Source organism: Rattus rattus, chromosome 1 (assembly GCF_011064425.1).
Source record: "Rattus rattus isolate New Zealand chromosome 1, Rrattus_CSIRO_v1, whole genome shotgun sequence".
Lineage (NCBI taxonomy): Eukaryota > Metazoa > Chordata > Mammalia > Rodentia > Muridae > Rattus > Rattus rattus.
In genome coordinates, this window is record NC_046154.1 from 94,831,394 (window position 1) to 94,858,160 (window position 26,767).

The following is a 26,767-nucleotide window of genomic DNA, read 5'->3' on the forward strand; positions in this document are numbered from 1 at the left end:
GCAAGTTACAATGTGGTGTCACCTCAGAGCCAGTGTTTCTCAAGTTCTAAAGTCTAATTGGTTTTGTTGTCATGGTATTTAACTGGCCTGTGCCTTGGTGATTCTGAAGAGTCTGTTACTGGAGATAGCACAGCATCCTCCTGTCCTCAGACTTCCTGCTTCCTCCTTACTTTGCACACAGGTTCACACAGTCTTAGTGTTCTGGGCCTTTTTCTGCGTGTACATGTGGCCACAAATGTGAAGTGCTTTTATTCCGGAGTCCTGAAAAATTTGATATTTAGTGTTATTTATGAAAGTCTGTGGCTGTATCCTGACAGTTGTAACTTTGTTTCAAATACCTGTTCCTGTTTCAGTGAGAAGCCTCCATAGCTGCTAAGAGAGTAACAGCTAATTCATTCACAGTAGCGCTCCAACTTTCTCATCTGCCCTTCTAAACAGACAGACAGCCTGGTTTTCATAGGAATTCTCTGGACAGACCACCGGCTCCTCCGATTTCACTTCCACATTATACAGTGCTGTTGTAGTCCTCGGTGTGTACAACCGGTCTTTAATCAGTAATGCTCACATGTTCACCGTTGAGCCTCGTGGTCTGTCATCTGGCTGTGCTGTGCAGTAAGGTTAGGTAGAGAGTAACATAGGAAGGCTGTGAGGAGGACAGTGGACTGTTGGGGACAAGGAAGGCTTCTCTGTGTTTGAGCAGAGTCCTGCTGAGAATTCAAGAGAGAAACAGTACATGTGGGTAAGAGCATTTCAAGCAGCCAAAAGCAGCCATAGTGATGTTGTTTCTTACGGTGCTTAGAAAACAGCCAGGTGATCGATGACCGTAGGAAGACAAATGAGAGAGAGGGTTTGGTGGGGCATAGGGATGACAGAGAGTAGCTCTTTCAGGGCCTTGAAGGCCTTTGTTCTGAATGAGCTAGTTGTCATTAAAGAGTTAGAACAGGGTACAGTGTTCTGGCTATTTTAGAGGATTATATTGCCTGTTGGGTCAGGGAACTAGATTAACAGTGAAAAAGAGTGTCGTCTCCCCTGAACCCCCCCAGACACAGTTTCTCATGTAGCCTAGGCTGTTCTAGAATTCACCGTATAGACCAGGCTGGCCTCAAACCCAGAGATTTGTCTGCCTCTGCCTCCCAAGTGCTGGTATTAAAGCTGTGTACCACTCTGCCCAGCAAAACTGTCTTAGGAATACTAAGAACTGTGGAGGGTGTGAGGCTGGAGACTATGGAGAATATCCATATGTGGGGAAGACAGCCCCTCCCTCTGGCCCTGCTGAAGAGTTCTTTTTACTAGGGAAAACTGTAGTTGACATGGTATTGATGGGAAGCAAGTTTTGATTGAGCCTGAAAGGTATGTGGAGATTCAAGAATGAGGCCGAAATGTCGATATATTTTAGATTACTTTACTTATCTTCTAGCATCCACTTGTTGCAAGACCCTACATCCTTGACATTAGGAGAAATAGCTTGAAATGATTATATTTGAATTTTTGTTTGCTTTTTAGATGATAAACCAGACATGGATTCCACAGTGAAACTAGGAGCTGTGGGTGGAACTGGATTTAAAGTTCCTCTTAGAACACCTCATCTGGAAAAAAGATACAGGTAGGTTCCTAAATATTTTGAGTCCCTGAGAATGGAACCAGGTATCATTTTGTCCTGGATTCATCCAGCCTTTATTCTGGAAATGTGAAGTAGGTATAGTAGCTGAGCTTAGGTAAGGAGCCAGTCGCTTTCTTTACTGTGTACTGCGTATTCCAGTGACAAGGAAGATAGGGTCATGCCCTGTCCTAGACTCTTGTTCCCACAGCAGTCTTGTTATCTCTAGAGACTCCTATGGGAAGATGGAGGTAAAGACGGTAAGGTGCAAGTGCATTCCCTTACATGCATGGGGGTATCCATGGTGATAGTATGTGGATGACACAAGTCAGTGTTTATTTTGGTCTCATTTCAGATTACAGAATTCCTGAGTGTTGTAATTTTAGACTCAGGGTTGAAATCAGAGTGTACTCTGTCTTAGAAACAGCAGTGCAAATGGCTGGGTATATTTAATGCCATTGGAGGCATTTGCAAAAGGATGTGGAAGCCAGCGTATTGGGATAAGAGGACAGAATTTGAGGATGTGTAACAGCCCAGGGCCCTGGGCCTGATGAATACTGCAGAGCCCAGAGCTTGATTCTGTTAAGTTTGGCTTGTCCTGTTCTTAATTACTAGGGACACCTGTTACAGAATTAATAGGAAACAAGTACAAGTAATAGAATGCAGAAATGGTTTCTTAGATATGTATCAAATATTTAAGAAATACCTACAAGTATATGCTTTGGTATCTGCATATAGAATACTAATTAAGGTTGTTTGTTGGTTTGTTTTTGTTGGTTTTGTTTTGATTTTTGGTTTTTCAAGACTGGGTTTTTCCTTTATGTAGTTCTGGCTGCCTTGATACTCACTTTGTAGACCAGGCTGGCCTGAAACTCACAGAAATCTGCCTGCCTCTGTCTCCTGAGTGCTAGGATTGAAGGTGTATGCCACAGTACATGGCCTAAGTTTTTAAAGTGTTTATATTCCTTCATTTTATGCTAAATTAGACAGTTTTCAAATTACTGCAATAATTGAACATTTCCTGAGCTCTGTGAACTTGAGAAGGAAAAGTCTACTTTGGCTCCAGTTATTGGGGTTTTAATAACCTGTTGGCACCAGTGCTTTGGCACAGGGCTTCAGCAGTGTAGTGTGTGATTAAGAGCCCCACTTGTGGTTAAAGAACTAGGCTCCTAGCCTCATGAACACACAGGACAGATAGAAACATAAAAATAGCAGCCCCAGTTCTGTGGTATCCATAGAATCTTACCACTACTTTCCTTTTCCTTTTTTCTGTCTTATCACTTCTGTCCTTCCTTCATTCGTTCATTTACTTATTCATTCACTTTATGCTTCTCACATGCAGTAATGTGACCCCATATGATCCTAACCCACAGTTTAGACAGTTGTTGGGTAGAATATTTTTACAAAGTCAAGAGGAGGAAAATTCTAGTAATTCAGAAAAGATAACCTAAGTACACAATTTTCCTCAGAATCTTTTTGATTCTTAGGAAAGAACTGATTGGGGTTAGGGAATACTGGGGAAAAGCTGGTAAGAACCAGACCCAGGCTGCCTGTGTGGTGAGGACTCTGGCCACATGGTGTGCAGTGGAGACAGTGCTGAGGGAGAGTTGGCTGAGCAGATCATGTTCTGCACCAGCTTCTTAAGTGGCTACTGCTGATTGCCACTGGACCCGGAGGATAGGATTCTCCTTTGTCAGTTGACAAAAAGATGCCCAGATCAGGCAATCGTCAGAAGAAAGGAGGCTGTCCCCGCCTTATTTGTTGTTTTCATGAGGGGGCCCTAGTAAAGGCCCGGTCTACGGAGGCTGACCTCTGCTGGCATCTTGTTTGAGTTGGTTATTGGTGTCTTGGGAGGGCTCTGTGGTCCATTAGCTTAGGCACAAGAGTGTGGAGTTTTCTTGCATAGTTATTTCCAGAAAGATGCTCTTCAAACTAAAGATCTTAGGATATGAGAAGTTTCATTTAAAATAAACATTCTTCAGTCAGACAAACATTGTTTTGGAGGGTTCTGGTATTTGGTATTAGTGGTTTTTTTTTTTTCTTTATTCTTGAGACTTTTATGCATGTATGCAATGACATATATCTGCCCCCCATTTCCCTCCTCCAACTCTTGCCTTGCCTTTCCCTCCCCAAACTTAGTCCTCCTATCTCTGTTTGTGTAAATAACTTACTAAATCCAGTTAGTGCTGTCCACATGTGTATGAGTATGGAACCATTCGCTGGATTGTAGGATTCCTCCTATTGGAACATCCTCAAAAGGGAGCAGCCCCTGCTGCAGCCACTATCAGCTGCCAGGGGCTCCACAGTAAGACTAGGTCCCTGCTGCTGCTGCTGCTATGAGCTTAGGATTGCATCAGCTATGTCACGTCCAGAGGCCACATTCACAGCACTCTTCCCAGCCGCCAGCTCTGTTCTTTTCCTCCTTGTCCATTGACCTTGAGTATTAGGGAATTGGTTGATACAGAGTTCAGGGCTGGAGCTCAGGTTTGGTTTCTGCAAATAATAAGGACTTGTCTATATTCTTCTTTATAAGGAAAGGTCTTAAAAGTTTCATGATTTAAAGCTTTATTCTTATCGTATTTCTTTAATATTTGAAACAGGATTCAGTTTGGGAACAAGGAAGAGGAGGAGGAAGTAAGCCCACTGCAACTTCGATTTCTCACCTGGATTGAAGGTGACGCTTTCCTGGCCATAAGCCACAGTCACGCCAGCCGACAGTCCATCATTCACCATCTGACTATGGCCGGTTCTGAGGGGGATGAGGAACAAGGACAGCTGAATGTCAGGTATCGTGGCTCATCCATGTATTCAGTATGTTAAATTGGAAATGCAGTTACATACACATTGTATGTCTGAACACTGGGCAGGAGTAAGGAGGAGGAGTGACTTCCTTGTTAGACACAGCAAGAGACCTGTTTAAACAATAGATCAAACTGTTCAAGAGGTAGTGGAAAGGAGTGTAAATACTGTCAGGTAAGCCAAACAGTTTAAGATAGGTATTATAATTGATTTTAATAGGTAATTACAGTGGTCAAGTCTCATGGCCAACATATTAAAGTTTATCTACATAATACATTTATTTTTAAGTAGTGACATCAACGTTGGCCCTTGTCTGTGTGTGTGGCTTCATTTGCCACTTGAAAGCCTCTTCCTTTTCTGCTTCCCCCTTCCCTGGGCCTGAGCTTGTTTGAATCATGACTTTATCTGGGTCACATGACAAACTCAGACTACTGAAGAGTCGTCTCTGACTTCCAAGCCCTGCGCTGAGAACGTTTCTTGCAAGTGTTTAGAGTGTTTGAGGCTTCCAATGGAACTGACTGCTTACTCTTATGCTCATGTTAACCTTCACATTCATTTGTAATGTTTCCGTTTGTTCATGTGTGTACACGTCATGTACATGTGGTGCTCATGAAGGCCAGAAGAGGGCTTTAGGTTTCCTGGAACTCGAGTTAGAGATGGTTTTGATCAACCATGTGGGTATTGGGAACCAAACCTAGGTCCTCTGGAATAGCATCCAGTGCTCCAAATCTCTCCAGCACCCCTCAGTCTTCTTACTTATTTAAATTTGAAACAAGGTTTCACTCAGTAGCCCAGGCTCCTCTGGAACATGCAATCCTCTTGCCTCAGCTCCCTGAGAAGCTAAGTAATTATAGACTCACTGGGCACAGCTGATAGAGTTTATATTATACATAATATATGTAAGAATACATAAGGAAAGCAATAAACTGTAGTACATTATAATGAGGTGCCCTCCACGTAGGAGTGCTGTTCTCACAGCTAGGCTAGCTCACTGACTCTGGAAGACTACATTGGTCACAGGCAACCTTCTCCATCTCTCTGTTGCTGTCTGTGATTCCTCTACTGTGTGAGCAAAGTATATATGTATCACATTGACATAGGCAGTGTGTCTCCAAACGGTAGTGTTAGCTTTCACTATAGCAAAAACAGAGAAAGTCCTCCATTTTTAAGAAAGATTATCTCTTATACTTACCTCCCCTACAGTTTGTATTTTGTTTCTTTGCTTTAGTTCATCTGTGACAGTGGATGGAGTTGTCATTGGTTTATGTTGCTGTTCTAAGACCAAGTCATCAGCAGTACAGCTGGCTGATGGCCAGGTGCTCAAGTACCTTTGGGGTGAGTATCAGAATTTTAGGAAAGGAGACTTTCAAATAAATAATTCTTGAGACTATGTACTTGTGAATATCTTGTCAGCACAACTTGATTATTGGGGATTTTTTTATTTTCAACTTTCTTAAGTTACTATTGATCTTCTTCCTCCTCCCTCCTCCCTCCTCCTTCTTCCTCCTTCCTTCTTCCTTCATCATTCTTCCTCCTCCTTCCTTCTTCCTTCTTCTTTTTTCTTCTTCCTTCTTTCCTCCTCCTCCTCCTCCTCCTGCAGTCCTGCAGACTGTGTATAAGAGAAAATGGGCGGTGCTTGTCTTCACAAGTCTGAATCACTTCACTTGATTGTTAGTTGGTTTTGCTTGTCATGCCAGGGTTGCAGCCCAGGACTTCGTGCACACTTGGCAAGCAGTGGTTAAACCTTCTAACTACCCTAGCATGCTATGCGTAGAGTAGATTGGCAGGTGTGGTCTGCCCCTGTTTGAAGCATCCTAATGAGTGTAATCTAAATCTCACTCGAGGAGTTTTGGTGTGTTCTGGTGTTGGTTTTTCTTTTTGTGGGTGTGGCGGGGATGTTGATGTTCATTTTGTTTTTTTCAGTGCCTCACAGGATAGAGCTTAGGAGCTATTTGTAAACTAAATTTGCCAATCTTACAACAGAGTCGCCTTCTTCGGCTGTGGAGCCCTGGAAGAACTCTGAAGGACGTCCTGTCCGATTTGCTCATCCATGCACACAGATGGAAGCAGCCGCCATTGGAGGGGAGGTGAGTAAACACGGGGCAGGGAAACACAGCTGAGAGAGTAGTCAGTGTGTGGGTAACTGGACCTGCATCTCCCCTAAATCCCAGGACAGTGACAGGAAGTTATCTTCTCTTCACCCCCAGCGTCTTCATCTAGAAAAGGGAAACTCAGTCTTCCAGAGTTCAGGAGTGAATTAATACATGTAGTTGGCAAATTTCACCTCTCATTTATAGAACGTTCAAACCTTGTGTAATACCTCATGATGAAAGCATGCAATCTGAAAAGTAGTATTTGACAGGTTGTCATTGTTTATATTTGAGATGAATTGTAGGATACAGAAGTCAGAAACAAAGCAACCCTGTATTAGTTACTTTTCAGTTGCTGTGGTAAGACACCATGACCAAAGACATTTACAAAAGAAAATAGTTAATCCAGAAGTTCACAATGCCAGAGGGTAGTAGAACCCGTGATATCATGGTGGGGTGTGCAGAAGGCTGACAGGCGTGCTGCTGGGACAGTAGCCGAGAGCTTACGCTGAGACAGCCACCAAAAGGCAGAGAGCGCTGCCTGGGAATGGCCTGGGCTTTGGAACCTGCAAAACCTGCCTGACACACACAGCTTGTCAGCTGTGAACCTTGGTCATTCAAACCACCACAGCTTACTATGGACAGACTCCTTCCTTCTGAGAGGAGAGGGAAGGCTCAGAGCAGTGTATGACGGTAGCAAACAGTGAAGTGTCTGAGGATGGCTAGTGTGTGATAGTTATGATAGTGATTGTTCCAGAAAGCCTCTCTGAGGCAGTGGGTGTGTGCTGGCACATGGAGAGAGAGGAGAGCTGTTCTGAGAAAGGACGAGTGGCCCCGGGAGAAGGTACTAGGAACACCCCGAGTTTAGAAAGATGGGCAGAGTAGGCTTGAGGCAGCATACAGAAGAGGCTGCAGGCCACAGCCTTCTGTTGTGCATCCCGGCTCGGGTTCCCTGCCTTGTGCTAGTCTCTATGCTCTCCCTCCCTCTCGAGGTGGCACAGAACAGAGGGGCTGAGTATATTTATACTGTCTAGCGAGACTCTTCACTGTGTATAGGTGAACACAAATGTTGGAAGTGACAAGAAATAAGCAGTGCTTTGTAGTGAGAGTTTCAGTGTCTTTAAAAACACAGTTATATCATGTGAGTCTGATTTTGATTTAATCCTAGGTGTGGGATATGGGGCTGCTTCAGTTTGCCCACAGCAGCCTACTGTGATTGTCTCTTGCTCTGGGGGGAGTGTGCTTTTTCCAGCTGCAGATTGTTTAATTCTGGGAACTCTGGAAAGGGTATAAATGGGAGAGCCCCCAGAGGGACTATGGATGTTGTTGCTCTCTCCGTTGTTGCTAATGTTGTATTTGCTGGATTGTTATCGCTGGCTTACAAAGATTGGACTTGCCCCTAACCAGCAGGTCTATGTCCATTTCCCTCTAACCTTTCTCTCCAACCTAGTGTTGGGGTTGGAAGGGATTAGGGTGGAGTAAGTGTTGGAACGATGGCAGATAAATAGAACCCAATAAAGTAGAGCAAACAGTAGAGCATGCCGTCACTACTAATCTGATAATGAAAAGAGAACCCCTTCCTGCCTAATCATCAGAGAGATGTGTTCATCATGTTCAATATGCGATTCTTGCTGCCTAGAGTAGGCCGGAGCTGAACGGGCATAGAAGATCAACAGAGACTTTTAGGGTGAAGCCAGAGAAGGGAATAAAATGGACATGATAAGATAGAGTGGCTGGCTTGATTGAATGGTGGTACATTCACTGTGTGAGGCACCAGCCTTGTCTTAGCTGCCTGCATCCACTCCTTATTACAGGCTTAGGGAATCAGCACTACAACTGTACAGTAAAGACTATAGGTTTAAGACCTTGTGAATTGATTTGCTTATAATTTCAAGTTCATTTCTTTGCAGGAATGTGTCCTTGGTCTGACCGACAGGTGTCGTTTTTTCATCAACGACACTGAGGTATGCAGGCTTGGTTGGGGTTTATCTTTCTCACAGTAATGCTTCTGAGTATGATAGCTAACTTTCATGGGCCTCTTTTGCCCGTTGCAGGTTGCATCAAATATCACGTCATTTGCAGTGTGTGATGACTTTCTACTGGTGACAACCCATTCCCACACCTGCCAGTGTTTCTCTCTAAGTGGTGCCTCACTTAAAAGTAAGCTCTTCTTTACTAAACGGAGGGATCCCCTTCTCCACTGTCCTCAAGTCTTGATGACTTCAAATTCTTCACCCACTTTGGCTGTTTACCACAGAGTCCTAGTCTCCTTTATTGCCATCTTTCTTGGATGCCGTATTTATTTATTTATTTTTTTACATTGTGTGGGTGTCTGTGCACAGGTGTACCTGCACCTTTGGTGGGTATGTGCGTGTGGGCGCAGGCATCCTTAGAGGATGGAGTCACAGGACCTGAGAGCTGCCCTGTGTGGGTATTGGGAGCTGAACTTGGGTCCTCTGCAAGAGCAGTCCACACTGTTAACCCTTGAGCCATCCCCTCTTTACCCCTCTATAGAGAAGTTTTCTAATTATTTTGGTTACCAGAGACCCCACAAAGCAAATTCTGACATAAATAACACATTCTAAAAAGTTCTTCGTGAAATTTTATTATACAGCTCATGTGCTCTAACTTCTTTGAAATGATTTTTCTTACTGCTCAACTGCCATTGTACTTCTGGCTGCCACATTGTTGCTTGTAGTATATTAGCACTGACTTTATATTACCCCACCCCCAAGAACTTGATCTTAAAAGGCCAGTTTATTTTCTTTGCTGCTGACTTGGAAACAGGAACTCTTTCTGCCATTAGTGTGACTACAGTGCGAAGGCAATGCTAAGGAATAGAAAAACTTCTCCAATCCCTGTATTCCCCATTTGCCTAAGAAGAACATTGTATGTGAATGTGTGAGTGCTCTGTAAAGAGAGGGTCCTTTCCAGGAGTGAGATTCCTGGAAGGGCCAGGGGTCTTGAGGCTGAGTGGGGAGTAAAGGAACTTTACGTTAACTGAGTTTCAGATGCTGGGCAGCTTCAGCAGCAGGTAATGGAGTATGGCTTGCTTGGTCATGCTCCAGTCTTAGCCACTGGTATTTTTAGTGCTGCAGGCAGGTCTGTGTGGCAGTCAGGTGCCCAGTGGAGAAATTCTGAGGAAGGTGGAGAGGGGTTCCCGGATCGTCACAGTCGTCCCCAAGGACACAAAGCTTATACTCCAGGTAAGCTGACTCTCCCGAGTTCACCACCAGAGTACTTATAGGCTGCATTTTAGGCTCTTTTGTACTTTTCCACCATTTACTATAGTCCTCCCTGCTAGGCTATCTGTTGGCTTAATGCAAAGAAGTGTTGATTGGCAAGACTCTGACTTATAAGGTTTAAAGGGAAACCTGCTTGAAAGTCAAGATAAATAATTGAGCACAAGTGGATTCTGCTAATTGTTCATTTTATACCACTGTGGTAGTTCGAGAAGAGTTAAGTAGAACTGTGCATTCTGCTGCTTAAATGACTTCCTGTTGATTAAAGAGGCTTTGTTTTGTTTTGAGATGCCGAGGGGGAACTTGGAGGTTGTTCATCATCGGGCCTTGGTCTTGGCTCAGATTCGGAAGTGGCTGGACAAGTACGTATTCTGTGTGACTATAACTGTGTGCATGGAAGGATGTATAACTATACACTTTAAAAGGGAGATAATATGCCACCTGTTACTTTTATTCTTCTGTAATTTCAGAGTGAAAGTTAGAACTTGTTTGTTTTTTGGGCTATAATCAGATTACAGCCAGTCTCTGTTGTAATGACAATATTTCATTACAGGGAACTGAGTTTAATGAAATGTGTTTTTATCCATTTTTCCTGTCCTCACAGACTTATGTTTAAAGAAGCGTTTGAATGCATGAGGAAACTGAGAATTAACCTCAATCTGATTTATGATCATAACCCCAAGGTACACTTTGCGTTTGGCCAGCCCTCTAACTTCTTTCTAGCGTGAATGTCACCTAACTAAAATGCTTATATGCTTTCTTTGATAGGTGTTTCTTGAAAATGTGGAAACCTTCATAAAACAGATTGATTCTGTAAATCATCTAAACTTGTTTTTCACAGAACTAAAGTAAGTATTTGATAACTCATGATTATCATATTTTAAGTATTGTCTCTCGATAAAGAAATCAAGCATATGTAGCTAAAGAACAAAAATCTCTTTAAATAAAATCATTGTAGCACTGAGGGCCCAGGGGGTTTTTGCTCGAGTTCTTTAACAACATCAGATTTTTGTTTTTGTTTTTGTTTTTTCTTTTTCAAGACAAGGTTTCTCTAAGTAGCCTTAGCTGGAACTCACTCTGTAGACTGGCCTCAAGCTTAGACATTGCCCTGTCTCTGCCTCCCAAGTGCTGGGATTAAAAGTTTGCACCACTACGCCCAGCAATAGCATCAGTCTTAAAACTGAGTTTTAAAGCTCTAATCCTGAATTGGTATTTGACTTGCTTTTTAGGTTTGCCTGTAAAGTTGTTCTTCTCATGAGATCAGCATCAAATATGGTGCTTTCTCTGGTGACTTTTTTTCACTTTTGAATGAAGCTTTTTAAAGATAGGAAAACATTGACTATTGGAAACTTCTAGTGACACCCAGGTTCTGTAGTTCCTGTTGTCCTGTATGTGCTTTTATTGCTAACCATGATCGTCCTCTTATTTTAGACAGATGTTAAGGAAAGGTGGAGATAGCAGTCCTTTAGCTCTAGAAGGTTCCCTTGTGAGCATTGGCCAGAGCTCTCTCTTACTGTGGGGTAGTTAATTGCTGCAGAGCGGCTAGCGCTCCATCCAGGGAGTCTCAGTGCCTGTTTGCTCTCATGTTACACAGTGAGAGTTCCCTCACATCCATTCTCTGCTGGTGCTGCTGCCTCAGCTCTCGGGCAGCTACTGTTGAGTGTTCCAGCACAGGGCAGCCTCTTGTTCTGCATCACCACTACTCATCCAGGACGCATTTATTGTGGTGTGATTATGGCTGCTTTTACGTGCTGTGTAAATACACCATCCTTTTCATTCTCTGATTACTTGAACACCTCGGCTGTACCCTGGTTTAGGCTAATGTGAGGAAAACTTGAATATTATTCAGTAAGCCTTTGGTGGATATGTTTGATTCCTCACTACTTGAATAACTTAAATTTCCAGGTCCCTTTTTATTTATTGTCTCACAAACCTGCCTGATACACATTAGTAATTGGATCACCACACTGCTTGGTAAAGTGACCTGTTCATATACTTTGGTTCTTAGGGAAGAAGATGTCACAAAGACCATGTACCCTCCCCCGGTTACCAAGAGTGTCCAGGTGTCCACAAATGCTGATGGGAAGAAAGTTGACCTCATCTGTGACACTATGAGAGTGGCCATGGAGACCATCAATCCTCGCAGGTGTGTGCTGTGTGTTGTTGGCATACACATGCCAGGGTGTGGAGATGTCTGTCCTGTTTATTAGTCTTGTCATTCTGGGTTTTACTTACACCTCAGGTTCTGCCTGCCCATACTCACATCTCATGTGAAGAAGACGACTCCCGAACTGGACATTGTGCTGCAGAAGGTACACGAACTCCAAGGTAGAGACCTGCACAAGACACTTGCTTGACTTAGTCTTCATTGTTGGCAGATGACCATTACTATGTCATTGCCACTTCATGGAATGAACATTTCTCTTTGCTCACCATTTTCAAATGTGAAGATTTTGAGTGCTAAGCATTTATGAATGAATCAAAAGCCTATGTTCATCTTGTACCCCAGTCTGTCAGAAGATTTTATTACTTAGTTTCTGGGTCTGTGGAGTTTCTCCCAAGCGACTCTGTTCTGATGCCTTCCCCCCCCCGCCCCCCCTTGGTTTTGCTTTTGACAACGTCTCCTGTAGCCTGTTATGTCCTCAGACTCACTGTGGAGCTACAGATGACCTTGAGCTTCTGATCTTCCTCCGCACACCACCACAGCTGGTTTATATGGCTGTGGGAATCAGACAGCTTCATGTGTGCTAGGCAAACACGTGACTGACTGAGCTCTGCCCCCTGTTCTTTCTTAACCACCAACAGGAAGAATTTCCTTTGAACCTGAGAGTGTGAGTGCAGAGGAGGCTTTGAAATACCTGCTGCTCCTGGTAGATGTTAATGAATTATTTAATCATTCTCTTGGGACCTATGACTTTGATTTGGTCCTCATGGTAGCTGAGAAGTCACAAAAGGTATGTGGAGTTGAGACTTTTATTTAATCATACTAGCATGGGACCCTGCTATTTCTAGTGGTACTTTATCTAGTGCTACATGCTAATGCAGATCTGAGTGTCCAGGGCTGGTATTGCTAATCCCCATTGTACAGTCCTATGTGTATCCACTTGTTTTTGAGACAGTATCTCTCACAGACCTGGATCTCACTAGGTTGGTCATCCGGCCAGCTGACCTCAGGGATCTGACTATCCATATCCCTAGTGCCAGCATAACAGGCCTGCGCCACCATGCCCGGCTTTTTATGTGGGTCCTGGGGATTTTGAAGGCTAAGCTGTATTGCTGGCCCAGAAGTTGCTCTTTAGGAGAAGAACCAGCTTGCCCAGCATGGGATAGAGCAGGAGGTGGTAGGGCCTTGGAGACTCAATCCATTTCCCCTCTGTCTTGACATGTGCTCTTCATTACTGCCATGTAACCGTGTAATCCAGGGCACTGAGAGTTTGGCGTGGCTCCCTCAGGGGAGGCTTAGGTTCCCTGTCACTGTCACTTAGACTACAGGTTGTTCTTTTCCTTGTCAGCCTGGGCAGGAAGCTGAGGCTGCTCTGAAATGTAGAGGTTAGTCATTATTCCAAGTTCAATGACACCCAAATATGAGCTCTTTTTTCTTAGAACATTGATTTGATGTGTTACATGATATAATTGACATATAAGTATAATACACATTTAAAATTATGCTGCTCTATGCTTATCACCTTAATTATAATTTATATTGTGCAAATATTACAAGTAATAACTTTTTTCTTAGGATCCTAAGGAATATCTTCCATTTCTTAATACACTTAAGAAAATGGAAACTAATTACCAGCGGTTCACCATAGACAAGTACTTGAAACGATATGAAAAGGCCCTTGGACACCTCAGCAAGTGTGGTAAGGGTTTTGTTTGTTTGTTTGTTTGTTTGTTTTTGTTTTGTTTTCCAAGACAGGGTTTTTGTGTATGTGTGTGTGTGGCTGTCCTCAGAGATCCGCCTGCCTCTGCCTCCTGAATGCTGGGATTAAAGGCTTGTGCCACCACCTGGTTTGTGGTTAAATTTTATTACTGCTTTTAGTGTTTATTACTGCTTCAAGTCGTCTTTGAGACTAGACTATGAGATAAAATACAAAAAGTTCCACATTAATGTTGCTTAGGAAACATAGGTGTCAGTGAAAGCCATTATAATTCCAAAATATGATTTTTTTTTCAGGACCTGAGTATTTCACAGAATGCTTAAATTTGATAAAAGATAAAAACTTGTATAAAGAAGCTCTGAAGTTATATCGGCCAGACTCACCACAGTACCAGGTATGTGGGGGGTTAAATGAGGCCCCCGATTTTGCTTTGTGTATTAGGAAGTGATGACATCTTGAGTCCAAACACTGTCCTTTGGCTTCTAGGGTCGTCTTACGACCCATCAGCCTCATCTTAAACTTGCTGGGAGAAAATTAGCCAGGGCAGCAGTGTTTCAGAAGTTCCAGAGGTTGGTTTGTTTATAAACATCTCTTTAGGTTTTCTTATGTACCATGTACTTTGCTTCTGAGTCAGGGTATTACTTGGTCCTCCTTGGGACTTGACAGGATGCTGTTGCCAGGTTACAGACGAGGCCACAACTTGCATAAATGTTCAGAGCTGCATAGTGCGTGCCCGGGGTGCTGAACCCAGGCTCTGTGACCACCGTGGCCATCCATTTGCCATCCTTGTTAGTGTTTTCCTTTGTCTGCAAATCACACACACATTCTTCTAATTTGCTTCCCAATGCAAACTAGATAAAACACTTTGGCCAAAAGCACCTGAGGAAGAAGGGGAGGAACTTGGAAGCAGGAAGTGAAGCAGAGACCATGGAGGAATGCTGCTTACTGGCTTGCTCATGTTCAGCTCCTGCCTTTCATACCCCATGCTGACATAGCCAGTGCTGATTCAGTAGTTCCTTCTGCAGCTCTTAGCAGTCAAGAAAACAGCCTCAGGGCACTGTGATGGAGGCAGTTCCTCTAGGTTTTCTCTTCCCAGGTGATCACAACCGTGAGTGGCTGTCACACGTCTTTCTGTGATCCAGTCCCTGCCAGTTGCTTCTTATTACTGTAATTATCACTATTCTTATTTGTGTGTGCGCCTGCTTTTCTGTTTCTGCACTGGGTTCATGCAGGTGCCCACAGAGGCCAGAAAAGGGTGTTGGCTCACCCGACACCTGCCTGATACGGTATTGGGAACTGAACGAACGCAGGTTCTTTGCAAGAGCATCAAGTGCTGTCAACCTCTGAGACATCCCTCCAACCCTTCGTGCCAGCTTCTTTACATCACTTTCTGGCATTCTCTATATTCCCAGTTACCTTGATTGTTCCCAGCTGTGTTGAGGAATGACCTGCCAGTTCTCTATTGTGTCCTTTCTTGAGTCCACCTGTCCATGGACAGTACTATCTCCCACGAAAGCCATTCTTAGATTAGGGGCCAGGTAAACTGCTAACTTGCTGCCTTGTCTCTGCCAGGCTGTGGCTTCCAGAAGGGCAGGGATTGTGTTGAATTCTTGTATCTCTGCTTCATCCCAAGCTGCCTCAGAGCTCTGCTTTTCTCTCCTTCCCTCAGCTCCAGTAACATTAAACTCTTCTTTACTCCTAAAAACTACTCCATACATTCTTGTCACATAAACCTTGTGCCTTTTTGCTCCCTCCTGACTCTTCACATATTCATTCCTTCAGAGGCGGCAAATTTATCATTCTCTCTCATTTCTCTTCCTCTGCCATGTATCATAGACCATGCTGTGTTAGTCATGTAGGCAAAAGTCTAATGCACTGGTTTTTGGATTTTGTGTGTGGTGGGGAGGGCAGGGTAGCTGTTAGCCTACCACGTAGAATACTGCACATGGAGGTACTCAGTATATGTTGAGTGACTAAATACTATGTCTTCAGAAAGGTTTTGAGTAGAAAAAGAAAGAGGCCCAAGAGTGGTGACTAAAGAAGCCTACACCAGAAATGTAAAGAAACTATTAACACATTTCTTTATGGAATTTCTGCATTTGCCACAGGCGGTCAGTGTTGCTTATGGCGAGCACCTGGTGCAGGAGCACCTGTACGAGCCAGCAGGGCTTGTGTTTGCCCGCTGTGGGGCCCATGAGAAGGCTCTTGAAGCGTTTTTGGCTTGTGGCAGCTGGCAGCAAGCCCTTTGTGTGGCTGCCCAGCTTCAGATGGCTAAAGACAAGATGGCTGGCCTTGCTAGAACTCTGGCAGGTAAGCAGGGCCATTTTCTGTGTATTCTTCAAAAGGTTTGTGTTTATTGCTTCATTTGGTAATGCTGTAAATAAGTTTAGGGCAACATTCCTGAGACAGACTCCTTCTAGTTCTTTTAAACAGAGCAAGAATCCCACTGCTACAGACACCTCCAAATGCACTGACATATTAAAGAAAGCATTTATTCTGACCTGGGTGTGCTGGGTGTATGTGGCTTTGCAGGCCCTTAAAACAGATTGTGGCTACAAATGTCCTTGAAGTTATACTATCTTGTCTAGTCCATCTTACTCACTGACCCTGTGATATTGTGATATTGATACTACATCCAACAGTGTAGTTGTGTTGGCCCTTCAAGAAGGAAAAGATGAAGTTTTGGACAGAGCTATTCTGGTGTAGCCAATATATGGTTGAAAACCATAGTCGCAGTTGCCAGAATTGGTGTGGACAAGACCTGAAGTACAAACAAAAAGCAGAGGCTGCTGAGAGCCTAAGGACTGAGGGATTTCCTGAAGTGAAGGGTGGGCTAGCACTTCTGACCTCTGAGAGTAGAACAGTGTTGGAGGGCTGGTAATGACCAATGAGGTAATGTCTCTGACACAGGTGGCAGGTAGTGGGTGCTTAGTGAGTATGATGTCTTGTTACCTTAGAGAAGAAAGGTGCTCAGAACTGGGGCGAATTCCCCCTGTTCATATAAACACTGTATGGAACTGTCGAAGTGTGTGAAGCAAGTCACTCACTTTGAGCCTAAACTTACTGAGTTTTAACCTGGTCAGGGAAGCCAACATGCACTTGTTTTGTAAAAATTCATCCTAAGGCAAGAAGGGGTTAGGGCCTGTAACACTGTTCTATGCTCAGAAGTGCTAGTGATTGTCTAGATTCCTTTGCTAGTCAGACTAGCACACCTCTAATCCCAGGGTGGGCACAGCTGAACATTTTATTCTTCAGACTGGCCACCTAGAGTACATAGTTAGACTGTGGATAGGAGGGTGTGGGTCATGTTGTGTAATACACCTGTGTCCTCACAGAGACTCAGAAGCTTTTAGTCTGGTGCATTGTGGGGCAGAAATGGGTGCCAGTTTCCTTGTTGCTGTCTTTGCAGGAAAGCTGGTCGAGCAGAGGAAACACAGTGAGGCAGCAACAGTCCTGGAACAGTACGCCCAGGTGAGCTCTTCCCTAGATACCACACCAACAAGAGACTTTCCTGTGCCTGCTGATGGGAAAACTGAAGGACTCTGCTGATGGTTAGCTCTTGAGGCAGAGTTGGTTCTAAAGGAGCCATTTGCTGACTTTCCTTGCAAATCTCAGTCTGGTGTGTCTGAGTGCAGACTGCTTACCCTGCATCCAAATCTGCAGTGTTGGAGAGCTGATAGGGATGCCGTAGCTGTGAAATCCTGTTCCCATCTACGTGTGGCAGGTTGTACTCAGAGTGCAGGATCATTTGGATATGGGGTGTGCGTAGGAAATATAGATGTGTTTCTTGCTTAAACCTCCCCAAGATAATGCAAATATTCTAAAATCTGAAAAGAAAACCCCCAAGTCCTTGAAGTCCTAAGCTCATACCCATTCTCTGCTGAAGTGTGTGCCAGTGGTCTGATTCAGTAGAAAGCAAACGCAGCTTCCTGTGTTAACTCTGGCAAAGAAGTAGTGAGCCAGGGCCTTAGGTTTCAAACCAGGACAAGTGGCTGAGGAGTCAGGTTCTTCCTGCGATCCCTCAGTCCCTACCTGTTACAGGGTCCTCCTGGCTGGCATACCCTGCCTCCTACCCTAAACTCTCCAGCCCAGGATGCCTGGCTGCTCTCCCCTGTATAATCCTGTTTTGGTTACCCACTCTCTTTGTATAATGAGTTTTAGCCCCAAATGAATGATAAAAAGAAAGGAAAGGCCACGACTGCTCCTAGGTCTGATGGGGGAAAAGGTTTATTGTAGATATGTAGGAGAGCATAACCAGGGGCAGGGACATCTGGGAGAGGCCAGAGTAGACATGACAGACAGTGAGTTGTGCTGTGTGAGGAAAGTGGGGAAGGGAAGAGAGGTGAACCAGGTGCATTAGCTAGAACCCCGAAGGTACCAAGAGAACCTGTAGCCAAAGTGGTTGGATTATATAGGGAACTGCAGCCCAGCCCCTTGGGCTGGAGAGTTTAGGGTAGGAGGCAGGGTATGGCAGCCTGGGGGGACCCTGTAACGGCCAGAGACAAGGATTGTAGGGGGCATCTGGCATACAGGTCTGCTTTTGATGTTAAATAGGCACCTCTGCCATTTGTATCAGTTTGAAATTCAACAATGAGAAGACAGCCCACTAAGCAGTGGGCACTGTCTTACTTTTTATTACCCTCCTGTATATTAAAAATGTTTCTTTTTAACCAAGGTAGCTTGGAGGTTTCCAGTGTTATGATGGATTATATGTTAATTTTTTTTTTTTTTAAGATTTATTTGTTTTATGTATGTGAGTACACTGTTGCTGACTTCAGACACACCAGAAGAGGGCATCAAATCCCACTACAGATGGTTGTGAGCCACCATGTGGTTGCTGGGAATTGAACTCAGGACCTCTGGAAGAGCAGTCAGCACTCTTAACCCATTGAGCCATTACAAAATGATTTATTAAGGCTGCGCAGACACCACAGGCCGCTGGGACACAGGCACACAGTGGGTAGACACCAAGGATTGCTGCTGTGCTCAGTTTTGGCTTTTTGTTTTGTTTTGCCGTTTTTGTTTTTGTTGTTATTTTGAGACAGGGTTTACCTGTGCAGCCCTGGCTGTCCTGGGAACTCACATAGATCCACTTGCCTCTGCCTCCTGAGTGCTGGGATTAAAAGTGTTGCACCTCCATCATCAGGCCCAGTTTGGCCTTCTGAATGAGAAGGCTTTTCTTGTTTTGTTTGTTTTTTCATGCGTATGCAAGCAAATGCACATGGGTGTGCACTTATTTGGCAATCAGAGAACAGCTCTCAGGAGGTGCTTCTCTCTTTCCACTGTAGGTCCTAGGGGAGCAAAGTAAGGTGATCAAGCTTATGAGGAAAGTGGCATTATTCAGACATTCATTCAGTCAGTCTTCTTGAAACAGGGTCTCAGTATGGCCTATGTTGCTGGCCTTGACTTCCTGATTCTCCTGCCTCTAACTCCAAAATGCTGGGATTACAGACATAAACCACCACACCTGGCTTATAAGAAGTTTACATTTGCCACTGCTTGTATAAGGATTTTTAAGAGAAACAGAACCAATAGAATGAGTGTATGTAAAAGGAAGGGACACTAAGAGAGATCCTTAGTACGATCTGGGTAGTCCGCAATGACTGTTCATATGAATAGGTTGAGGACTGCTATACACTGGACATCATAGAACCTAAGAATTATCAAGAATGTACAAAGACAGCTTATAGAATAGAAGAAAATATTTTCAAAGCATTTATCTGATAATGGCTTAATATTTTAGAATATATGAAAAACTATAATTCAACAAGAAACAAAACACCATTTTGATAAGCTTGTCTTGTGGCTTTGATATGCAAGGATGTAACAAAAACATGCTTGTGATCATCAGAAGATCAAATCCCCCCTTTGTCTTTTACAACAGTGTTTATGGAGAGATTAATATCTAATAGATGCTGGGCCAGGCAAGATGCTGAGAACTGCAGGCTGGGCTGCCTGGGAAGGTAGAGGGGCTCTGTGTGGTGGCTTCTGCCGCTGCTGTGTTCATTAGTTCTCTCCTTCCTTGTTCTTCCCTTTTCAGGATTATGAAGAAGCCGTGCTCTTGCTGCTAGAAGGATCTGCTTGGGAAGAAGCTCTGAGGCTGGTAAGAAGTTTCTGTAAAGCTCCTGTGCTGGGAGAGGGCAGCAGCGGTCAGTTAGTGAAGTAAGTGAGGTTAAATAGAGACAATAGAGGATTAGGTTCCCAATCCTAAGGACAAGCTGTATCTATAAAGCCATTTAAAACCAGGAGATGGCGGTGCACACCTTTAATTGTAGCACACTCTAGGCAGAAACAGGTAGATCTCTGTGATTTTAAGGACAACCTGGTCTACAGAGTGAGTTCCAGGGCAGCCAGGACTATACAGAGAAATCCTGTCTTGAAAAAACAAAATAATAATAATATAACAATAACTACAGCAACAACAAGTACAGATCTATCCCTTGGAATTGGCTTCATATGCAACATACTGCTGTTTCTTGCTAAAATGAGTTGACTTGCTTTGGAACTCAATTTAGGAAGCTTGTTCCTCAGGCAAATGTCCAGGTCCTCTCTAATAGTCTCTGTCTTAACTCTCTGTTGGGTAGAAGTGTTCCTGCCCTAACAGGCTGCATTTTTTTCCCTCCTAGGTATACAAGTATGACAGAGTGGATATTATAGAAACCAGCGTAAAGCCTTCCATTTTAGAAGGTGAGGATTACATTTAAGTGGTGTTTCCTTTTGGAATTATGGAGAAAGGGAGAAGAGATAGATAGGGCAGGGCTCCGTATTACTGCACTTTAATATATTCTGCTGACTTCATCAGAGTCTTTAAGGATATAGTGAGCTGTTAAATGATGACATTGACAATGTTTGAATCTTGAAAGCTGTGATGCAGTATGGTTAAGTCTCTGTATACATGGGTTTCGATTTATGGCAGACCTGACCCTTTCAGCTTTAGTGTCCCTTGCTAGAACCCTTGCTAGTGTCCCTTGCCTGCCTCTACCTGTAGGGCACTGGCACTGAGATGGGTTACATGGTAGTGATGGTGGTTGGGGAGTCTTTGTGTTTGGGATAGTTAATAGGCTTGGATATGCAGTATGTTAGATAGTAGTATTTTATCAGTGGGTAGCGTTCCTGTTTTTATCCCTTTATTATTATTAAGAGATAAGTGCCTAACTGCAATTTAATTTCAGATTCTACAGAAGTTGCAGGGTCTGTGTGTGTGTACATAATCATAAACATTTTTATAGAGAGACAGGAAGTAAAAAATACAGTAAGTGTTACTTATGGATAAATCTAGCTGAAGGATGTATGTGTGTTTGGGCTATTACAACTCTTGAGTAGGCTTGAAATTTTTCAGGATAAGCTAAAACATATTTCCAAATACAGTGTGTGACTGTAGAGAAGAGAAGAATGTTAACTGACACTGCAGAATGTCTGGTCTTGGGCCTAGGAGCAACTTGGGAAAGAGCATCGGCTTCACAAACAGAGTCTTAGGGAGTCTGTGTTGGCTTTAGTGCTGCCCTCTAAGCAGGGCGGCCTGGTGAACACATTGTTGTGTACTCATGTTCTCACCCTTCCTGGTTCTGATTAAACTTGTGGGTACTTTTGTATAGTTTGCCATCCTAGACTGAGTAAAGAAAGCATCCGCCCTGACCCTGTACCCTCATCTATGCAGCTCCTAACACTGACAAAACCTTGGGAATGAGTCAGGTGTTGGTGACGCACATCTTAGAACCCGGCACCAGGGTGGCTGAGGCAAGCAGATCTCTGAATTTTAGGACAGCCTGGACTACAGAGCAAGTTCCAGGGCAGCCAGGACTATGCAGAGAGACCCTGTCTCGAAAAACCAAAGAAAGAAAAACAAAAAGAACTTGGGAATGCTGATAATTCTTCTGCATATCTTTGCCTTTGGAGAGCATAATTTATTTGTATTTTCTTGTATTCTGCCAATGCTGTTTGTCCACTGGAGAGTGATCTCAGAAGTCATTAGACGCTTCTGTTCCACACCCACAGCCGTATCCATGGGTGTTCCAGAAGAGGCATTTAGGCTCCCCATCCTGCCTTTGGAGAAGCTCCCTTCACTTTTCCTTTGTTTGCTCTTTTCATTTTAGATTTGGTGTCAAATCTTCACCGATTTGATTTTGTAAGTTTAGTGGTAGAGAGTATACTGCCATGGTATTGTGAGGGTGCCTTTGCAGGTGTCAAGGCAGACAGCAATTGCCAAGAATTTAATTACTCAGTTCAGATCTCATCAACTTTGATCAAACCTTGGAAAGTCTGATGCCAGGAGGTTTATTGCCAGTATATTTAAACACAATATAATTTGGGGGAAAAGTTTTCTGGTGTAATACAAACTCCAATGCACAAGGAAGTGTGATTACATCAAAACTGAACTCAGGGTACATGTCATTCTTCCAAGAAGATGGAGTCTGGAGATGGGCTACCTGTATTAGCCTACAGGCATAAGGGAGGGTCTGACCTGGTCTCCATCGTATAGATAGTATAAAGGTTATTTGGGCTACTAGCCATCTACAGTCATGATAGCCCATGGGACAGCTTGGGGGGAGCTTCTGGCCATACAGATAACATAAAGGTCATTTAGACATTATGTGTCTCCAGTCTGGTTGTGGGGGTGTTGGGCAGCCACTGGCTATGAAGGTAATGTAAGGGTCATTAGATTACTGGCTACCTCTGGACCTGGTTGTAGGAGCTTGCTATGGCCTGGCCCAACAGATAATGCAGATCACCAGGCTATTAATTACCTCCAGTTTCCAGCTGCAAAGACAATCCTGAATGCTTAACATTCCTGGTTTCCCTGGGGATATGTGGGCACAACTGTCAGGTTCCCAACAGAACTGATGAAAGCTGGTATCTGGGTCTCCAACTCCTTAGTGGAGGAATGAAAACATCTTGGTTGGTTTGCCTGGATACATCTTTTGTTACTGAATTTTAGCTTTGCTTCATCACACACCACTCACTTAAATTTCATCTCTTTGCTTCAATAATCATGCTCAAGGTCTTTTTCATTCTGCATTCTCAGCCCAAAAAAATTACATGGACTTTCTGGACTCTCAGACAGCCACATTCATTCGCCATAAAAACCGCTTGAAGGTGGTTCGAGAGCTCAAGAGCCAAGCACCACGGGTGCATGTGGGTGAGTGCCTCCAAAAAGTATCCGCTGATACTGTGGTGTGTGGAAGACCAGCCCCACTGGTGGTGTCTCTGCTGCTCGCCTGTGGCAGTTTTCTGAGACAGTGACTTTATAAAGAGACAGGGTTTGTTTGGACACATGGTTTTGGAAGTAGAAAAGCAGGGCATCAACACTTCGGTGCCGACATGTGCTTGACTTTTGGGGAGAGCGTTGTGACAGAAATCCAGGTTGACAGATCCAAGAAGTACATGTGTAAGAAAGTGAGGGGCAATACTGAGCCAGGCAGAAATCAGATCTCTACCAAGTAGGCCCTCCTTTCCCCATCCAGCCAGACCAGTGATGTCTTCAGTGTTTCATTAAAATGAGTTTCTAGTCCCTTTCCACCTACTCCCCCAAAAGAAAAAGAGTAAATAAGGTAAACTAATGTAATATCCATCTATTCTCCAGTATGTGCTGATGGAGTATACAGTCATTTATGTCTGCGTCTGGTTCATCTTCTCTAGATCACGAGGTGGCCCGTGGCCGAGAGACGGACCTCTTCTCGGAAACCAGCAGTATTAGGAGTGGCAGCGAGATGAGTGGCAGATACTCCCACAGTAACTCCAGGATATCTGCGTATGTACCTAGGCAGCAACAGAATAACAGATTGGCTTTCTACAAGGAGAGCGTGGGCGTGGGCGGGGAGGGGTGGAGAGTGGAAGGATATGTATACTGTGCAAGGATTTCCCAACTCATCATGAGGCTGCTTTTTAAAGTTCACGTCGTATTGTGGAATTTGAGTTGTTTTTTTCTTTTCTCCATTGTTCAGTGTGCTGTCAGGTGAACCTCATTTTACCTTGCCCTTTATTTTTTAAGACAGGGTCTTGATTTGCAACCCTGGCTGACCTGATACTTGCTTTATAGACCAAGCTTGGCCTCTAGCTCACAGCAATACACCTGCCTCTGCCTCCTAAATGCTGGAATAAAGGCTTGTGCCACCACCCTGATCTTACCCTGCATTTTACCCCCAACTTAAGAGAAAAACAACTCTTCAGACTTTCCTTGTTTCTTTCCAGACCCCACTACGTATATGTGGGTTCACCACCTCATTGCTAACGTCTCTGAAGATATGACTGCCATCTGTAGATGCTCTGGTTTCTTAGCGAGTGGTGGCCAGTAGATACAGTGGGCTTATCAGAGTCCACTCAGGAGGGACTTCCTTTTCAATGTCTGTAATTTCTGACAGGAGGTCATCTAAAAACCGCCGCAAGGCAGAACGGAAGAAGCATAGCCTCAAAGAAGGGAGCCCCCTGGAGGACCTGGCACTTCTGGAGGCGCTGAGTGAGGTGGTACAGAGCATTGAGAAGCTGAAAGGTAAGGTCTCAATGTTCACTATGATTCTTGACCACAGAAAGTAGCAGTAGGTACCACAGACAGATAGCACATAGTTAAGATGAATATGGGGCTATTGAAATGTCTCAGAGCGTTAAAGTGCCTGACAGTCTGAGTTCTGTCTCTGGGACTCACATTGTAGAAGGAAAAAACACCTTTCACACATCGTTCTCTGATTTCCACCAAGATACCCACAAAATGAATTTTATTTTATTTTTTTTTAAAGATACTATTTTCCAGTTATAGCAGCAATTCTCAATCTGTGGGTTACAACTCCTCTTGGGTCCAATGACCATTTCACAGGGGTCACCTAAGACTGTCAGAAAGCACAAATATTTACATTATGATTCATAACAGTAGCAAAGTTAAAAGTTATGAAGTAGCAATGACATAATTTTATGGTTGGGTCACCACAGCATGAGGGACTGTATTAAAGGGCGGCAGAGTAAGAGGTTGAGAAGCCCTGTGTATGGAATGCTCGTTTCCATACACAATCCTGAGTCAGCCCTTCCCAATCCCTAGAGAAGAAGCCTCCCTGTGAGGGAGTAGTGCTTAAGCCAGGGACAGGGTCTGCACAACATAGCTTTCTGCTCATTCCCACTGGGTCTCTTCCCTTCTGATTACTTCAGCAGTCAGGAGGAAGTGTGGGAGGGTACATCTTTAAGGTGCTATTAAACACTGGCAACTTGGGGAAGAGATTACTGTATGGTGTTGGCAGGAGAGCTGGGACACAACTTACCATTTTCCATTCTTCTCTAGATGAAGTGCACGCTATTTTAAAGGTGCTCTTTCTCTTTGAGTTCGAAGAGCAAGCAAGGGAGTTACAGAGGGCCTTTGAGAGTACTCTGCAGCTGATGGGGACGGCACTTCCAGACATCTGGACTCTCACTGGCCAACAGAGTTCAGCCACACCTGTAAGCTTCCTCGGAAACCATGTGCATTCTCTTCCTTCTCACAGTTGTAGATATGTGACACAGCTTCAAATGAACCCTCTTAGAGTGCCAGGGTTAAACTACCTCAGCTTTATGCTTGTGCTAGCAGTCTGCTTACCTGTTTCATGCGAAGGTGAAATAGGCTATTCTTTTTCCTTTCACATAGTGCAGCTGTCTCAGGGGTGATCTGAAAGTCTTCAGTGCCAATGGAATATGGAGGGGAAGCTAGGATTAGAGTTGACCTTTCCTTCCCAGATCTGAAGTCACAAGGGAACCAAGGAGCTTTGTGCCCATGAAGCATTCTCATGTATTATCATCCCTGTGCTTTGGCTGGCTACCTGAACCCTCAAGTCAGTTGTTGAGAATTTCGATTAGCCATTAGGAAGGCTGGTGTGTCTGTTAGAGTCCAGTAAGGAAAGTCCCACCTGTTATCCCCACACAGAGTTTAATGCCTGTTTGGTTAAATAAGTGCTGGGAGGCTAAAAAAAGGCAAAAGAGAACCAGGGAAAAGAGGGAAGGCAGAAAGGCAGAGCTGGGAATGATGACAGGTCAGAGGCTCACCTTCTGCAGCCTCTGGAGAGGGTGCTGGTAAGTGGGACCTGAGATTTGAGAGTGACAGTCTGAGGAGGCTAGTTCTAAGTGAGTGATGGATAGAAACTGGAATGAACAGCTCTTCCAAGCAAACATGTCACTTTCCCTCCGACTTTGCATTCTTCCCTTATTGGTGGGGTGTACTAGGGAATCAGCTGAAGAGAAGTGTGCTTCATGTGCAGCCCTGCCTTCACTGACAGTGGACAGAGGGCTGAATTTGATACTTAGTGACAGGAGGTTGCAACCATTTCATTGGCTACAAACGTTGGATTTTGGGTCTTGATTTCCTCGGTTACTGGGGATACTTCTGTTTGCTTTGAAGGTTTGGTAAGAGACTGGACCACAGCAAAAAAGGCTGCTAAAAGTCAGGTGCTACAGATGCTTGAATTTATTATAATGGGAATTGCTTAGAAATAGATCATCTTCAACATTGTAGTGTTTTGAAGTCAACAGTTTAGAATGTCTCTCCACTTCTGCTCAGAGAACATTAGCTTCTAAGGCACCAACTTTGTAAATCTTGTAGATAACATGTATGGATTTGTTTCATTTGGAACAAGTGTAGAAATGGGCCATGTTCAGGGTACCATGAGTCTCTTGTAAATGCTCGTGGCATTATAGCTGGTATCTCCCAGAGGCTCACAGCAGGCATGGACCCAGTGAAATCTATGTAGGGTTGATGTTCCAGACATAAGATGGCACATACATTCTTTTAATATAAAAATTATTATTTTCCACAGCTCTTTGAGTAGAATGAATCCTTTGTGTGTCCTAGATTTTTGATTTTCCCCTCCCTGTGGGTTATGCTCATTTGGAAAAGGCCAGGCAGATATTATTGTAGTGCTCTCTCCTCTATTATTTGTTTCTGGGAGTCAGGAGACAGATCTGAGATGAGACAAGATAAGATAGTATGTTGGGATTATCTTGTCAGTACCATAACTAAGGAGAGCAGCAGGCTCAGGTGCTGCTAGTGGAGGTGTTTGGTCTGCTGCCATCTGAATTGTAATCTCCGTTGACATAACCTGTTTCTGCTTAGGTCCTAGGTCCCAGTTCCACTGTGAATAGTATCATGGCTTCTTACCAGCAGCAGAAGACTTCTGTCCCTGTTCTCGGTTAGTGTCTCTTCTCTCCACA

The 26,767-nt window shown here is 44.0% G+C and overlaps 1 protein-coding gene across 1 annotated transcript in view; it reads left to right on the forward strand.

Moving 5' to 3' along the window:
- The window catches only part of Elp1 (elongator complex protein 1), a 49,478-nt gene that overhangs the window by 17,249 nt on the left and 5,462 nt on the right, over positions 1 to 26,767 (forward strand). The window contains exons 13-36 of the mRNA XM_032903819.1: positions 1,504 to 1,603; positions 4,198 to 4,383; positions 5,625 to 5,731; positions 6,380 to 6,483; positions 8,397 to 8,450; positions 8,541 to 8,646; positions 9,577 to 9,692; positions 10,017 to 10,090; positions 10,333 to 10,411; positions 10,497 to 10,576; positions 11,737 to 11,874; positions 11,971 to 12,056; positions 12,534 to 12,682; positions 13,468 to 13,591; positions 13,906 to 14,003; positions 15,718 to 15,919; positions 17,019 to 17,080; positions 19,650 to 19,712; positions 20,236 to 20,296; positions 22,632 to 22,745; positions 23,246 to 23,357; positions 23,968 to 24,095; positions 24,873 to 25,027; positions 26,670 to 26,745. Of these exons, the coding sequence (XP_032759710.1) occupies positions 1,504 to 1,603; positions 4,198 to 4,383; positions 5,625 to 5,731; positions 6,380 to 6,483; positions 8,397 to 8,450; positions 8,541 to 8,646; positions 9,577 to 9,692; positions 10,017 to 10,090; positions 10,333 to 10,411; positions 10,497 to 10,576; positions 11,737 to 11,874; positions 11,971 to 12,056; positions 12,534 to 12,682; positions 13,468 to 13,591; positions 13,906 to 14,003; positions 15,718 to 15,919; positions 17,019 to 17,080; positions 19,650 to 19,712; positions 20,236 to 20,296; positions 22,632 to 22,745; positions 23,246 to 23,357; positions 23,968 to 24,095; positions 24,873 to 25,027; positions 26,670 to 26,745 (2,574 nt within the window). The remainder of the gene's footprint in view (positions 1 to 1,503; positions 1,604 to 4,197; positions 4,384 to 5,624; positions 5,732 to 6,379; positions 6,484 to 8,396; positions 8,451 to 8,540; positions 8,647 to 9,576; positions 9,693 to 10,016; positions 10,091 to 10,332; positions 10,412 to 10,496; positions 10,577 to 11,736; positions 11,875 to 11,970; positions 12,057 to 12,533; positions 12,683 to 13,467; positions 13,592 to 13,905; positions 14,004 to 15,717; positions 15,920 to 17,018; positions 17,081 to 19,649; positions 19,713 to 20,235; positions 20,297 to 22,631; positions 22,746 to 23,245; positions 23,358 to 23,967; positions 24,096 to 24,872; positions 25,028 to 26,669; positions 26,746 to 26,767) is intronic.